Source organism: Gossypium raimondii, chromosome 5 (genome assembly GCF_025698545.1).
Source record: "Gossypium raimondii isolate GPD5lz chromosome 5, ASM2569854v1, whole genome shotgun sequence".
Lineage (NCBI taxonomy): Eukaryota > Viridiplantae > Streptophyta > Magnoliopsida > Malvales > Malvaceae > Gossypium > Gossypium raimondii.
The window spans coordinates 39,435,172-39,453,091 of NC_068569.1; the positions used below are offsets into that span (position 1 = coordinate 39,435,172).

The following is a 17,920-nucleotide window of genomic DNA, read 5'->3' on the forward strand; positions in this document are numbered from 1 at the left end:
GATGTATGGATAGATACCATATTGATTTAGCTCCATTATGCATGTTTTAGGTACATTTTTGAATACTTGAAATAGGTACAAATGGTTGGGATGTGCGAGCAAGTTTAGGGTGAAGAAACTGACTTGGCAATGGTGTATTTCTCGTCCAGACGGCCTAAGACACGGGCGTGTGTCTCAGCTGTGTGTGACACACAGTCACGCGACACGGTCGTGTGTACCCTGTTGGTTTTTATAGGTAGCACTTCAAGAGTTACACGGCTTGGCACACGGGCGTGTGGCTTGGTCGTGTGAACCAAGTCAGAGAGTTACACGGGCACAGACACGGGCTGGGATACGGTCGTTTGTCCCTACTTCAAATGCCTACACGGCCGAGCAACACTGCCGTGTGACCCCTATAGTATAAAATTTTCTATCTTTTTCCATGAAGATGTAAATGTTTTCGATTCAGTCCCGAATCATTTTTAAAGTGCTTCTATGGCCTCGAGGGCTTGATAAAGGGACGTTATGCATGTGTTTGAATGGAATATAATTTTTTTTATAAATTATTGCAATCAAATGTTTTAAGTTATATGTTTTCGGTAATGCTCTGTAACCTTATTCCGGTGACGGATACGGGTTAGGGGTGTTATAGGGATAGCTTACACAAAGTGTGCTAACTCATATAACCGTAATCTGTCACTTCATGTACATATATGCTCACATGAGCTGTGAAAATGGGCCTACTCACACGAGCTATGGGTTGGAACGTAGCTACACGATGCTGCTCACACGAGCTGTGGAGTACCTGCAACACATGCCAGACCTCAGTCATTGTAGGACATTTAGCACAAGCACCTGAATCATGTAAACCTTAATGACATGTCATTTGTATCCTACGAATTCCTAAGGTTCAAACGGGGCTCGGTAGTCGTCGTACGTTGTTTAATTTCTATCATTTCACGACATAATAAATTGGATAATAACATCTATATGCTAATTCATGTACAATAGAATAGCACATTAAACAGTCAAATTAACTCACATTTAAGTGTTTATGGTTCCTACAACTTACCTGGCTAAATTGCAGAAATGTCTAAGTACAGAGGCATTTTGGTAATTTTCCATTCTCCTCAATATTCCACCCGATCTTGATTTAAATTAATAATTTAAGTCAATCTATTTATTTAGGCAATAAAACAATATATTTTATGCAATTTAGTCATTTTTGACATTTTTGTAAAATTTCCCCTTAAGTTTTACTTTTATTCAATTTAGTCCCTAAGCTTAAAACATGCAAATTAACTGTTTTTTTTCCAAATTTAAGCTTAGTCAAATGTTCATGGCACCCAAAACAGCCATCATTTGTTTAAATTTCACATCAAATCAATGTATTTTTACTATTTTAATAAGTTAGTCCCTAATCGATAAATTCATCAAAAACCACTTAACAAAATACTTTTAATTATCAACCAAAATTTAAAATTCATCATTTAACATTAAAAAATCACAAGATTCACCAATGGAAACACTCAAAATCTTTAACAGATTCAAAATCGAAGATACGAGCTAGCTGGAACGATCTCAAAAATATCAAAATAATTAGAAATGGGTTTACCGGTAAAGAAACATGTTTGCAAAACTTCAAACACTCCCATGGTTGTTCGGTGATGAACAAAACCAAATGGGGAAGAAAACTATTATGTTTTCTTATTTTATTAACCTTTATTTTATTTTTATCATTTAATAATAATATAAGAACATATAAAAACAGATAAAATTAAAAGAAAATGAAGATTTAACCGTCCACCAACTAAAGAATGGGTAATTTACCCATTAAGGCCATCCAGTTATAATTCTTTAATCAATTTAACACCTTTAAACTAATAGTGATTAACTTTTTCAACTTTTAAGATTTAGTCCCTTTTAATTAATTAACTATCGAAACGTTAAAATTTTTCAACGAAACTTTAATACCACCTTAATGGCACTCCGTAAATATTTATAAAAATATTTACGGCTTGGTTTATAGAAACAAGGTCCTGATACCTCATTTTTTAAAACCACTTGACCTCAGGGTCATACCATTTGAACTTAATAACTCGTTTATATAACATAAATTATCAAATCAAAAACCTTTTTAAAATCATATTTGAATCGTAAATATTAAATAATAATATTTACGAATTTACTCGTCAAATTTGGTGGGCCCGAAACCACTGTCTCTAACACCACTGAAAATGGGTTGTTACAACCCAGTGGCTAAGGTATGTTTCTACTTTGTTCGATATAACTTCATGCCTCTCTCACATAGTTCCACCATATCGATGGAAAAAAATCTTTTTTTGTATGTTGGGAAAATTATTCTCAAGGAAACTCAAGATTATGCTAGAAAAAAAGGCAGAAAGTGTTTATTTTCCATCATTAATTACTTCACTTTGCTTGAGGGCTCAAGTTAAATCAAAAGCAAACTTGAAAGGTCGTTATGTTCAAGGTTGCATAACGAAACATGATCTTGAAAGAATAGTGGATAATGTTGAACTGTTGAACTAGATTGAGCCAAACAAACCAGAATCTGATGAGTTGTCAACCAAATCTGAATCGAAAGCTGACTCGGCAAACAAAATAGAAGAAGTAGAAACTGAAGGGGAGCCAAACAACCCTGAATTGAGGATAGAACCAAATGTTGTTGAACCAGTGGAGCCAAGGGTTAATCCTGAGTTGACCATTCCAATGCCCACTTCTTTAAACACTATGAAGAAATTTGAATTTTAAACTACGATGGATATGTGGAAATTCATGCATATCCAACAACAGGCTTACTGGAGATATGCAAAAAATTAGAGATGATTCCTACGAAATACTTTTAAGAATTTCTCTAAATATTTTTTCCTAAGTTTCCACATCATATCTTCAAGACATGGCAAGAAAAGCTTGTGGAATGAAGTGCAACCAAGAAGGGAAAGGAGAAAGACATGGAAGATGACACTAATTGAAAAGGGGGAAATTTCTTTTTCTTTGTATTTATTTTTAGGCCTTTATATTTAGTTAGTATTTTTTTCACATAATAATTAAGAAATTACAAACATGAATAAATTAAGCTCAATGCCTCTTCTCTAATAAAAAGCAAAGTAGCGCGGTAATGTGAATAACATGTCTAGGATTGAATTGTTAGGAAAGACTTGGTACTTAAGCAGTCTTTCGATCGTTTGAGCCTTTCAACCCTACCATATTAATTTAACCCTTAAAACCTTAGTTTGATCCTTTAAAGCCTATTTTTGCTATGCTCCTACATTATGAGCCATATTACTATCTTTTTAAGTTGTATCTCATTTTTGCACCTATCTTAACATTACTTGTCTTGATGATCAAAATTTGAGGAAAAATTCAGAAAGATGTACATGTTATCCACATGTTCATGAAAGAAAAAGAGAGAGATAAAAATCCCTATTCAAATGTCAAGAACAAAGAGTAAAATAAATACTCAATTATTGAGAAGTATTATTGGGCATATGTTTCAAAATTAAGTTTAGGGGAGTTAAAACCCATTAGTAGGAAGGATGCACCTCGAAAAGATCTAAGGCAAGTTAGGATTGAGATTATTGAACCTAAAAATTCAGTTCTCTTTATCCCTACCTTAAGCCTAGCCCCATTACAACCTTATAAAAGACCTATTGATTTTGATAATTATGCCGACTACATTAATATAGAGGAATTTCTAATTTCAACATATAGGACCACTAATTAAACCTTGTGGTTGTTTTGTCAAATTGATAAGGAAACTTTGATTGAATGGTAAATGTTATATATGACCTTGAAAAGCATGCACTCTATGACTTATATTAGCATTTTTCTGCATTTAGTATAAAATTTTGAAATAATGCTTGCATATGAGCAACTTATCAAAAAAAAAAAAGAGTTTGTGAGCATGACTTTGTTGATGTATGTTTATGCACAAAAGTTTATTATACTTAAACTTGTTGCAAGATTGCCACATCTAATTTTTTTACTTTGCATTACTTGGGACGAGCAATGGATTAAGTTTGGGGTGTGTAAACTCTAAATTATATAGATTTTTTATAGTTGTTTATGGCACCTTTTTACTTAAAAATTATGTTAACTCCCGACTATTTGATAGTTAATTGGGTGAATTTTGTTTATATTGAGATAATGGGCATGATTTAGTAAAATATGCAATTTTATGTATTAATTTTTTGCAAAATTTAATTATTTCGTGCTACATAATAATTTCTTGTATTTAATTGTTGTAGTAGGACCATGGAGTTAATAATTTGTGAAGCTTATTTTAATTATACATGGACATGAGCTTTATTCTACCTTCATTGGATAGAAAATACAAGAAAAATTAGGTCAAGAGAAGGTCACTTTGATCCAGTTATATTTGGTTTAATTGAAGGACAAGTCTAACAAGTAATTGGGTCATAAAACCATCCAAGCATGGGGAAAAGAAGCCCAATTCAACAAGGGCATATGAGCCCCAAAATAAGATTTTGGGAGATTTATACAGAGGTCCTTACACTTGTAAAACAATTAAAAATCAGCACACAACTTTTACCCATCAAATTGTCCACCTTCTTGCTTCATTCATGCATGAAATCAAGCATAATCAAGCAACCAACAACTTCTCCTTTCCATAATTAATGCCTAGCCAAGAGTGAGAGAACCTTCAGGGATATTCAAACTATTTTTAGTAAACTTTTTAGCCATCCTTCTAATATAAATACCACCTTTTACACCCCTCATCCCTCAGTAATCATCTTTCAATAATCTCTCAATCCCTCACTCACATCTTTCTTTTCCCTCTCACACAGAACCCACCCATTTTTCCTCCATTTAGCTAGAAATTCATGAGAAAATTATCTTTTGGGTTGCCACTTTGACGAGCATCTTACAAAGGAGCAATTACGAGGATCGAAAGAAGCCACCACGATCAATTTCTGGAGGATTGCTGAAATTATTTCATAGTTTTTTCTTCCTTAATCTTTATTATTGTTCAACATGTTTGAAATTTGCTTTGTAGTTTTTCATTAACGATGATAGCTTAATTTTATTTAGCAAGAATGATTACTTTAATTTGATGAAATTCATTTGATTTATGTTCATGATGTTATGTGCCTCAATCAATCATGCATGTATTTCATTCATTAAAATGTGATTGAATGCAATTAGTTGATCAATCCTAGCCAGATGATGATTAATGAACACAATAATTAAAAGGTTCATGCTTAATTTAGATCCTAGCCCGATTAAATTAAACGTTCGTAATAATGAGAGAGAGCTTTGTTACCTTGCATAACTTTTAGATTTGTGAGATTAAATTGTTTCAAACCTAATCTATCTTTATTACTTCACATAAATTCTAAGAAACCCTTAGTTAAATATGATTATGGTAGTATGCATGTTTTTCTAAGTGAAAGATTCCAAAAGGACTTAATATTGGTTTCAAAAAGTTTATGAAAAATCGAGTTGCGATGGAACATTTTTCGAAACATTGTGAACAAGATGAAAATGAACCAAGTCAGTTGTTGTAATTATTCTAGCTTATTCATGTCATGTTATTGTCATTAAATCTTGTTAATTTGCTACTAAATCCATCTTGTCCATTTTTCATCATAGTTATCTTAATTTCCATTCAGGATAATTTTGCATCTAGTTATTTATTTTTACTTACAAGCACTCAAAATTATTATGTTTTATCACCAAATTATAAAACATTATTTCTGCAAAATACTGATTAACATATATTGTCCCTATGAAGACGATAACTCTTTTACTTATTTATTACTTAATAATGGCTATCTACACTTGCACAAACTCAGTGTTATAGTACACTATTAGTAGCTCCCTGATCAGAAGTAGGAATGTTACTATCAATTTCGTATGATATGGCATGATTTGGTTAGACCGACATGGTTTATCTATAAGAAAACAGAGTCAATTTAGATCAGAAGGCATCACACTATCAGAGGCTATTGTGGGCATGTACTTCTAGACTCAATACATTCTACATTTAAGTCATATAATTGACTAAACCATAGCTTTGATACCACTAAATATAACACATTTTGCTTGACTCGACCGTCAGGTCCAAGTTACAGGATGCCACATGTGTTTTCAGAGCAACTACGATCAAATATACAACAAAAACATCATTCATATATGCATTCATATTATAAAGACCTTCACATCATGATATACAATCATTTCCTAGTCTTAATCAAGCTTACGACAGCTCTTTTGTTAACCCGACCATGGAATAAGACTAAACTAAAAATTTTTAAAATATAAAAAGAGGGTATCACAATGTCCAGGGCTTGGTATCATGATACCAAAAAGTATCTAAACAACAAAATATATCAAGTGGGTATCACAATATCTAGGGCTTGATATCATGATTTCAAAGGCAGTAGCTAGTCTTTCCAACCTAAGGACCAAATTACAAAGTTTACAAAATAATTTGGGATTGATATCGAGATATCCAAGGCGCGGTATCGCAATACTAAAAATATTCCATTGAGCCCCTATTTTTGGTAAAATGTCACTTGGTTCAAATTCAATACTTCCAAACAACCTATTCACAATACACATCAATTTACCAATTTGGTTTGATTCAATCCAAAATAAAAACATCCCATTTCAACTTATTCACGTTGTAAATAATTTATTCAACTATCTAACAATTTAATATCATCTTCCAATCAATTCAATCCATGTTCAAACATGCCATTTTAATCACTAGAAATTACTCATATACATTCATAAAAAACACACCAATTCAACCAAGTATTAACCTTACCAAATTCAAGCATTTATAAGGTTTCAAATTATACCAACTTTCAAGGTTCAATAATTACATAACACATATATACATGCCACAAAATCAAGCTTCAAAACAATTAAAAGACTATCAAATTAATAACAGGACAGTGTGAGCTTCTCATTGATCTGCTTGACATGTTTTGCAAGTCAGTAATCTACAAGGAAAAAGGGAGGCAACAGATTAAGCATATTGAATGCTTAGTAAATCTATATGAAATTTACTTAACTTACCTTCACATTTCAACAAATTAACATTTAAAACATATTGGTACATAACATGACATCCTTTGGCATCCTTAAACTTTGATATAGATTAAAACAATTCAACCAACATGTTAGTTTTCTAATATAAAAAAAAACTTAAAACATCACTTATTTATATAAATATGACAATCCAATATAGCATCATATATCATCCAATTCATATTCAATTTGAAAACATATGAAATTTAAATCATATTCAATCATTTCAACTATTTCATTTATGTTAAGTTATCATTTTCTTGCCTAAGAGAACCGTAGTAAATTGAAGTTGGATACACGGGACTATAGTGTTCACACAAGCTAACAATGATCAGAGTTGCTCACACATGTTGACATATTTTCTCATAAAGGGTGCTTTCGTCTTTATGTTAACATATTTGAGGTCGAGATATTATCAGTTGAAGGTGAAGAATAGTGACGTACCAAAAACAGTGTTTCATACATGGTACGATCATTATGAATTTTCGGTGATGCCATTCAGGCTAACAAATGGTCCTGCAACGTTCATGGATCCCATAAACTGCATTTTCCAACCTTATTTGGATCAATTCATGGTTATGTTTATTGTTGATATCCTAATATATTCAAATTTAGAAGTTGAGCACGATAAACATTTGAGAAATTGTATCACAAGTGTTACAAGAGAAAAAAAATTTACAAAAAACTTAGTAAATGCAAGTTCTGGTTGTTGGAAGTGGTATTCTTGGGGCACATAATTTCAGCTGAAGGGATTTGATTTGATCCTAAAAAGATTGAAGCTATTCTTCAATGGAAAGCACTAAATTACAATCTAGTAAATCTTGCAATTGGACTTTCAACTCTTTCAAATCTGTCGACGCCATCTGACATGGAGCAACTAATACAAGAGTTGTAGCAAGAAAAACTTCGATCGCAAAGTCACCTTCTCGATTAGGAGGAAATCTCGACAATTCATCATGAAACACGTTAGGAAAATCACACAAAGTATGTATATTAGTTATATGACTTTCATTCAAGTTTGAGTTAATAATATAGGCTAGAAATGTTTCATAGCCTTTGTTCAGGAGATTATTAGCTCGAACTGATGAAATGCTTTGAGTTGAGCTACTCATTTTGACGCCATTCACTTTTACTCCATACTCTATATTGAAAAATTCTTGACTCCAAACCTATTCTCACTCCTAGTAGAGTGACCAGTGCTATAAATATCATTCTTAGTATCATTTCTCAATTCTTATGACATTTTCAACTATAAAATAGAAGAAATTTCAATTAGCATCCAAATCCTAAGTCAAACTCGACTCAACTTTGACATGTGCCTCTAGATTTAATTTTGAGCTTGATTTAGTCTAAGGATTGGCTAAACCTATAGCTCTAAATCACTAAATGTAGCACCCCATACTTGACTTGATCATCAGGTCCAAGTTATAATATGTCACATTTGTTGTCGAAGTAATTACGATCATTTTAAATATAATGTATACAAGTTAATATTAAAATACAAGTAATATATGCCTATGATAAAATAATTAGCTATTCTCAAGTCTTATATGAGCTTTTGAAAGCTTTAATGTTAACCTGAGATAAAATTAAGATCAAATTATAAATGATTCAAATTATAGGATTGATGTCTCGACGTGACATACTTACTTGGCCTAATAACGGTGATGGGGTTTCTTGTCGTGTCATGGCTTGGGGTGTTGATCTCATTATGATAACATACATTTGAAGTAACAACGTCATATACTGTTTTTGCAATTTCTATGTGGCCCAAATCCTGCAATATTACAATCATCACACACATTTTCACCCTAATGGTCAGCTATTATAAGAAACATTCCAACACCAATCTAAACACATCAAAACCTTAAGCAAACTAGGCTAATGCCTTACCATTAAAAACTCAAACAAGCAATGCAATTCATTCAAACTTATACATTCAAACCTATAATGAACTAAGATTATCAATTTTACCTAATGCATTTCATCTAAATCCACATATATAAATGTAAATACTTATTCTTCCATAATATTTACATTACCATATTTTAGCACATGTCAAACCAATTAAATAGTTCACCTACACATTGCATACATGGAACAATTTCATATTCCCAATTCAATTCAAAAGTCTGCATAGATATAGTTTTAAAACAAAAGTGACTCAACTACGCACATACCACACTATTAACAAAAATATATATCAAACTTTATTGAGTCGGGGATCATTTCTAGATGATGGATCTACTTCTCGAACTCTCAGGAGTCAACTATACCTGCGCATGAAGAAAACAACCATACATTGAGCATATACGCCTAGTTGAAAATATATATCCAAAATAAATAAAATAAGCTAAAAACATATGCACACATTCAACTTATATTCAATACTTAGATAATCCTTAAGCAATTTAATTTCAATTATCTCCAATAAGACGTAAGCATACATATAGTCATTTTAAACACATTAAATTACTCTATATACAAACCAATTTGACACCAACCATTCATTTCATTCAAGTAATTAATTATGTTTTTTGTCAACATCAACATTTGCAACCTTGTATTCAATTCCATATATGTTTTCCAACCATTTACGGGCTAACAACTCTTTCATAGCATTCAGCCTCCAGTGCTCATTTTCAATTCTTTTACAGGTTGTTATATATATATATATATCACATTTCAATTACATTTCACTTTATTCATCATTCAATCAATTTGTATATTTATAACCCTATTAACCAAACACAGACTCAGAATGGATACACGGATTCATCACCCCAGGTTACCCAGCAATGATGACACTATACAAGTACATACTACCACCCTGGATTTCCCGACAATGATAGTTTTTGTAAACTCAAAATTATATAAGGTCTTTCTATGTATTTTTACCAGCTTTTTACTTAATAATTATGTTTGTCTTGAGTAATTATTAATAAAATAAGTGAATTTTACTTAATTAGTAATATTGGGCATGAATTTATAAAGTATGTGAAATTGTGCTTAATTACATAATTTTTGTACTTATATTATATTATTTCATCTTAATTTATTAATATGTGATTTTTCACTATGTAGGAGGACTATTTAAGATGTGATTAATATGAATGAAACACGAACAAGCACAAATTAGTTTATGTGGACGACAAGACCATGCAATTTGGGTCATGAGGTTGATAGTTTGACCCAGTAAAAGAGGTGCTAAGAGATGGACATGTCTGCTACATTATTAGACTAATAAACTGTCCAACAATAGGGTATAAAGCCTAGTTTTGGCACAAGTAGGTGGTAGGCTAAAAGCACTCATTGGGGTTCTTACAGTTGGAAAATAATCAGATATCAACCGAACTACTTTGTTGTTGAAACTATCTACTCTATGGCTATTAATAGCCTTGGTTTGAATTCAAAATGAGGAGACTTAGTCATCCACTTCTCATTGAAATATGGCCGGCCATGTGTGATAGAAAAAGAAGGAATTCAAATGCTATTTTTAGCGAACTCTACCCTTTACCTTCACCTATAAATACCATGCACCTATCACTTCTTAAATCATCCCTCAACACCCACTTCTCTTCTCTCATTTAGCACTTTCTCTACATTCCATTTCCCTTTTCCTTTCCTTACATAGCCGCCCATTTTCGTTCCATCCTTTAGCCGCAAAAGCTTTATCAAGCCAATTCTTTGGTCGGCCACCTTAGGAACCCCACAGTAAAAGAAGCATTGAGCAGAATGGAAGAGGGCATCACTCAAAAAAAATCTAAAAGGCTGCTGAACTAAATCAGTCAGAATAGGTCGAAAAGGCTGTTGAACTGAATAGAGTTTTGTTTGTCCTCTTGTTATTTATTTTAATCATGTTATAAATGATCATGATGAACTTTGTTTTGTTCGGTAATGCCTCGTTACCCTAATCTGGCAACGAATACGGGTTAGGGGTGTTACAATTCCTAAGTGGAAGTGGGAGCGAGTACGATGGATTTGATATCTAGTTTGCCTATAACTCCGGAAAAGAAATATTTGATATGGGTGATTGTTGATAGATTGAGTAAGTTGGCACACTTTATTCCAGTCAGAACAGATTTCTCACTAAAAAAATTATCAAAATTATATCTGTCAGAGATTGTAAGGTTGCATAAGGTTTCAATATCAATTATTTTTTATCGTGATGCGAGGTTTACATCGATATTTTGGAATAAGCTTCACGAGGCTTTGGGCACAAAACTAAATTTTAGTACAGCATTTCATTCTCAGGCAAACGGGCAATCAGAATAAGTGATACATATTTTGAAAGATAAGCGACTATATTGTATACTCGAGTTTGAAGGTAGATGGGAAAAGTACCTACTGTTATCTGAATTCACTTATAATAACATTTATCAATCCAGTATAAAAATGGCACCATTTGAAGCTCTTTACGGAGGAAAGTGTAAAACACCGTTGTATTGGTCTGAATTGAGCGAATCCAAAATGGTGTGAATTGATTTGATCGAAGAAACTGAAGACGAATTTTGAATTATTCGAGATTGTTTGAAAGTTGCATCTGATCGTCAGAAATCGTACGCGGACCTGAAAAGAAAATATATAGAATTTTCTGTTGGCGATCAAGTATTTCTAAAAGTTTTTCCGTGGAAGAAAGTGCTCTGTTTTGGTAGGAAAAGAAAGTTGAGCTCGAGATTTATCGTGTCGTACCAAATGACCCTGTAGCCTACAAATTAGCTTTGTCCTCTGAACTCGAGAAAATTCATAATGTGTTCCACATTTCAATGCTGAGACGATATGGATCTGACCCTTCACATGTGATTCCTCATAGAGAGATTGAATTGCAGCTAGATTTGATGTATTCTGAGAAACCATGAAAATTTTGGCTCACAAAGTTAAAAAACTATAGAATAAATAGGTACCATTAGTAAAAGTCTTCTGGCAACCTCATGGAATAGAAGAAGCTATGTAGGAAAATGTGGAATTGGTGAAACTACAGTATCCAAATCTATTCTCAGGTAACAATTTAGAGAACAAAATTTCTTATGGAGGGAAGAGTTGTAACAACCCAATTTTCAGTGATGACAGAAAAGTGGTTTCAGGACCACAAAATTTTTTTTGTGTCGACTTGTAAATATTATTTTTAGAATATTTATAGAGTTATTAGAGTAGTATTAAAATTTGGTTAAGAAATTTTAACGATTAGATAGTTAATTAAAGAAAAGGACTAAATAGTAAAAGGCGTAAAACTTAGTTATTAAAGAATTTGGATGATTTAAATAGCTTGAAAATTAAATGAGAAAGGACCTATATGGTAATTTACCTCTACTTAACATGTTTGGACGACATTAGTATTCAAAATGATAAAAATATTAAACTTTTAATGGCAATATTTTAATTAAAACAAAATCAAAACAAAATTAATTAAAGAAATAAGTCTTCTTCGTCATTTTATTTCTTCCATAACTGAATATTCATGGTTGCTTACACTAGGAGAATTTTCCAAGTTCAATCTCTTGCATGTGAGTGATTTCTTTACGCATTCTTGTAATTTTTATATTTTTGAGATCATTGCAATTAGGCCCAACTAGCCCGTACCTTTGTTTTTGAATCTGTTAAAAATTTTATAAGTTTCCATTGATGAATATTGAATGTTTTTTTATGATAACTATGTATTTTAATATTTGATTATGTTGTTTGGTGATTTTGTGAAGAGTTTTTTTTAGATTTTGATTTAAGGATTAAATTGTGAAAACGTCAAAATTTTAGGGTTTGATAGAAAATTTGATGTTTGGAAGGGACTGTTTAAGGGTCTAGTATATTCGGCTAGAATCTTGACATGACAAAAATGGTTACTTTGATGATTTTTGGGTTAAGGGACTAAATTACAACAATTGTAAAAGTTAAGTGTAATTATGTAAATTTGATAAATAATAGGGTATAAAATGTAATGTGAATTGTAAGCTGAAATGTAATCTAATAATTGAGAAATTTTACATTTTAGATAAATACCCTGTTGATATACGTAGAAATGGAAAAATTGCAGATTAGTCCCTAAACTATGCAACTACTACAATTCAGTCCAGGTAAGTTTGTATAGTTTATAATTTAACATCTATATGAAATGTTGTACTTAAAATTGTACTTTAATATTAAACAAGTTAATGGAATGTTGTGATTGAGGTGCCTAAGTTTGGCATATTGGTTGAATGTTACATGGTGTGATTTAACATACTCTGAATGATAGTTCTTTTTGTAGTAAAATTGTATATACTTGTGGTATCAATGAGGATACATTGGTTAGGCACTTAGGATTGTTGATTTAGCATGTTTTTAGCATGTTTAATGTCACTTTGAAAAGTTCTTTTTAGCTTGAAATGGTAAATTTGTTGTTTAAAATCCATTTGGGGTTCACACAACCTGAGACACAGGTGTGTGACTCAACCCTGTGAGACACACGGCCCGGCGACACGGCCGTGTGTCACCTAATGAGTTCTTTAGGGTGCAAGTCAGTGAATTACACGGCCTGGCACATAGGTGTGTGACACGACCATGTGACCCTACTTAGAGAGTTACATGGGTGAGGACGAAGGTTGGGACACGATGTGTGTCCCTAGTTCGATTGTTACACGGCTTGACCACATGGCCGTGTGACCCCTTTTTTGCAAATTTTGCATATTTTTACTAAACTTTCCAAACTGTTTCAAGTTGGTCCCAAATTGTTTCTAGGATATTTTTAGAGCGTCAAGGGTTAGATTTAGGGACGTTGTGCATGAGATGAATTGTTCGTAATGTGATTATTATATTGATTGATAAAATTTCAAATGGATCTGATTATTTTGTAATACTTTGTAACCCTAGATAAAATGTTCAAATGGATCTGATTATTTTGTAATACTTTGTAACCCTAGTTTGGCGACCGAGACGGGTTAGGGTGTTACATTTAATGGTATCAGAGCTACGATTTAGTCGATTCTCAGACTGAATGTATAGTGTGAAATGTCTAGAATTGCCTGTCATATAAACTTGTGATAGTGTGACATGTTGATCTGATCTAACATGTGTTTTTGTTTTAGATTGTAAAGATGTCAGACGGATGTAAACGTGCTAACAATGATGAGGATAATAGTAATATACCGACCTCAGATCAAGGGACGAGTAGTAATATTCTGATTCCAAAAGTACTTGAACATGAACTTAAAAACATGTTTTTCAAGTTTATGAAGTTATGGTTCAATGAGTTTATGCAAATGAATACTTTGGCTCAACGACCTCCACCCCCTAGTATACCTCCTGTTGCAGCTCCACCTCCTCATGTCACTAAATCTAGTCGACATATTCTGATAGAGAAGCTTAGGAAATATGGTGTTGAAGAATTTCGAGGTAGATCGGAAGATGATTTGGTTAAAACTGAGTATTGGCTTCAAAAAAATCTTGCGAGTTTTTGAATAAATGGTTTGCTCTCCCATAAATTTTTCTTTGATGTGACATTTCATTGTTAAAAGAGGAAGCATACAGTTGGTGGACTACATTGGTAGTTGTGGTACTGAGAGAGAAAATTTCCTAGGATTTCTTTCAGATCGAGTTTATAAAGAAGTATGTCAGAAAACGATATCTGGACAAGAAAAAAGGGAAGTTCTTAAGTTACGATGAGGAAATAAGTCAGTGGCTAAGTACAAGAGAAAGTTTGTGTATCTTAGTAAATATGCCTGAGAAATTGTGGCTACTGAAGAAGAGATGTGTATCCAGTTTGAAGATGGCCCAAATGATGGAATTAGAATGATGATCAGAGCAAATGAAATCTGAGAATTTGTTGTTTTATCTGGTCATTCTCAGAAAATGGAAGAAGTGTACAACCGTAAGATACAAAGGGATAGACGGAATCGAGAGTTTAATAAGGGAAGTTCTTCCAAGTCATTTTTTGTACCACTAACAAAGAAGACTAGAGAGGAATTTAATTGAGCTACTTCAGTGACTGAGCATCCGAACATAAATAAATCGATTCAGCATGATTTTAAATCTCCTACAAAACCAATTGATAGGGTGGGAAGTGTACAGAACACTCCAAAGCCCAGTTGTAAACATTGTGAAAAACTTCATCCTAGCGAGTGTAGAGCTAAGTTTGGAGCATGTTATAGATGTTGATCGACTGATCATTTCCTTCGAAATTGTCCAAAATAGTTAAAGGAAAATGAAGAACATATTGAAAAGCAAATGTCTACATCTTAGAAAGGTAGACGCCCAGGCCAGAACAGTATTGCTAGGACTACTCATATGGGAGCAAAAGACACTATTGTTCGGTCAGATACTAGAGCACATGCTCACACATATGCCATCCGAGCAAAAGAGGAAGCTGCTGCAGTTAATGTGATTACTGGTACATTCTATCTCTTTGATGTTACTGTGTACGCACTGATTGACCCTAGGTCAACTCATTCTTGTATTTGCACTACATTAGTAACGGAAAAGAAACTACCTATTGAATTAACTGAATATGATATTCAAGTTACTAAACCACCAGGTCAGAGTGTGATAGTTAACTTAGTTTGTCGTAAATGTTCACTAAAAGTTAGAGGCTGTGAATCCTCTATTGATTTGATGTTACTACCATTTTGGGAACTTGATGTTATTATGGGTATGGATTGGCTATAATTACATGTGCTATAGTAAATTGTAGACAGAAACAGATTAATTTGAAATGTCAGACGGGAGAAATGATTTCAATTTAATCAGACTGGCCAAATAGTATTGATAGAATCATTTTAGTTATTTTCGCACTGAGATTGATACGTAAAGGTAGTAAAGCGTTTCTAGTATACATCCTTTATACCAAAGATTCAGAATCGAAGTTAGAATAGTTACTAATTGTTATTGAGTTTATGATGTATATCCTAAAGAGTTATCGGGTTTGCCTTCTGACTGAGAAGTTGAATTTGTGATTGATCTGGTTTCTGGAATTGCATCGATATCAATATCACCATATCGTATGGCACAAGCTGAATTAAAAGAGTTGAAAGCACAATTGCGAGAGTTGTTAGACATAGGGTTTATTCGATCGAGCATATCTCCCTAGGGTGTACATGTGCTATTTGTGAAAAAGCAAGACAGCTTTTTAAGATTGTGTATAGACTAGAGACAGTTGAATAAAGTTACAATAAAGAATAAGTACCCCTTGAAACGTATTGATGATTTGTTTGACCAATTAAAAGGTGCCACAGTTTTCTCGAAGATAGATCTCGAATCTGGGTATTACCTGTTGCGGGTTAAAGACTGTGATGTGTCAAAGACTACTTTCAGAACTCATTACGGTCACTATGAGTTTCTAGTTAAGCCATTTGGATTAAAAAATGCTCTTGTTGCTTTTATAGATTTAATGAATCGGGTTTTTCAGCCTCATTTGGATAGATTTTTCGTTGTGTTTATCGATGATATATTGATCTATTCCAAGACAGAATCGAAGCATGCTCAACACTTCAGAATTGTGTTACAAACTTTGAGAGAAAAATAATTGTATGCAAACTTTGGTAAATATGAATTCTGGCTTCGTGAGGTTGGATTTTTGGGTTACATGGTATCAGCTGACAGGATTTGAGTTGATCCAAGTAAAGTTTTTGCTGTGGTGAATTGGACAACTCTAAAAAATGTTTTTGAGGTGCGAAGTTTACTGGGTTTAGCAAGCTAATACTATCATTTTGTTAAATTTTCTCGATCATTGCTTCACCGATGACCAGGTTACTATAGAAAAATGTCAAGTTTGTTTGGTCTGATAAGTGCCAACAGAGTTTTGATCAGCTGAAAAGCATGTTGACAGAAGCTCCAATGTTGCCTCAACTTGAATCTGGGGTAGCATATATTGTTTATAGTGATGCGTCTCTCAATGATTTGGGTTGTGTATTGATGGAGGCAAGGAAAGTGATAGCTTCTGCTTCACGACAGTTAAAGCCACATGAAAGAAACTTCCTACTCATGATCTTGAATTTGCTGCAATTGTATTCGCTTTGAAGATTTGAAGATATTATTTATACGGAGAGAAATGTCACGTGTTTCCGAATCACAAAATTTTAAAGTATTTAATGACTCAGAAATAACTAAATTTGATTTATTGATTATCATCTAGGAAAGGCTAATATGGTTGTGGATGCTCTCAGTCGAAAGTCATCATTGTTTAAACTTCGAGCGTTGAACGCTCATTTAGTTCTGAATGAAGATGGTTCGATACTAGTAGAATTGAGAACTAAACCCCTGTTTCTGCAGCAAATTCGAGAGTTAGAAAACAACGATCCGAAATTGATAATGAAACGACAATTGGTTCAGAATAATTTGATTACTGAGTATAGTGTTAATGATGATGTTACATTATGTTATCGTGATCGGATTTGCATTCCGAATGATTTAGATTTGAAACGTGATATTTTTCTAAAGCTCACAGTAGTACATATTCTATTTGTCCTGGTAGCATGAAGATGTACTGTGATTTGAAACAGATGTTGTTCAGGCATGAGACATGAAATTTGTGAGTTCGTAGGTACTTGTTTGATTTGTCAGCAGGTAAAAGCAGAGCATCAGGTACTTTCGGGTTTACTACAACCTGTCATGATTCCTAAGTGGAAGTGGAAGCGACTCACAATGGATTTTATATCCAGTTTGCCTATAACTCCGAAAAATAAATATTTGATATGGGTGATTGTTGATAGATTGACTAAGTCAGCACATTTTATTCTAGTCAGACTAGATTTCTCACTTGAAAATTTATCGAAATTATATGTGCCAGAGATTGTAAGGCTGCAAAAGGTTCTGATATCTATTATTTTTTATCGTGATTCGAGGTTTACATCGATATTTTGGAATAAATTTCACGAGGCTTTGGGCACTAAACTCA

General features: G+C 33.0%; 1 protein-coding gene across 1 annotated transcript; it reads left to right on the plus strand.

Annotated features, from left to right (window-relative positions):
* Positions 1-15,315: 15,315 nt before the first annotated feature.
* Positions 15,316-17,502, plus strand: LOC128041063 (uncharacterized). Its single transcript, XM_052630369.1, has 2 exons — positions 15,316-15,562; positions 17,159-17,502. Exons 1-2 carry the CDS (start codon positions 15,316-15,318, stop codon positions 17,500-17,502), a joined length of 591 nt encoding a protein of 196 aa, XP_052486329.1.
* Positions 17,503-17,920: the final 418 nt, after the last annotated feature.

What these genes read in the sequence shown, in the direction of transcription:
- LOC128041063 (XM_052630369.1), top strand. Translation starts at nt 15,316, where the DNA reads ATGGGAGCAAAAGACACTATTGTTCGGTCAGATACTAGAGCACATGCT. An exon ending in TCAAGTTACTAAACCACCAG is followed by an intron (nt 15,563 to 17,158) that starts GTCAGAGTGTGA and finishes ATTATCATCTAG; the next exon opens with GAAAGGCTAATATGGTTGTG.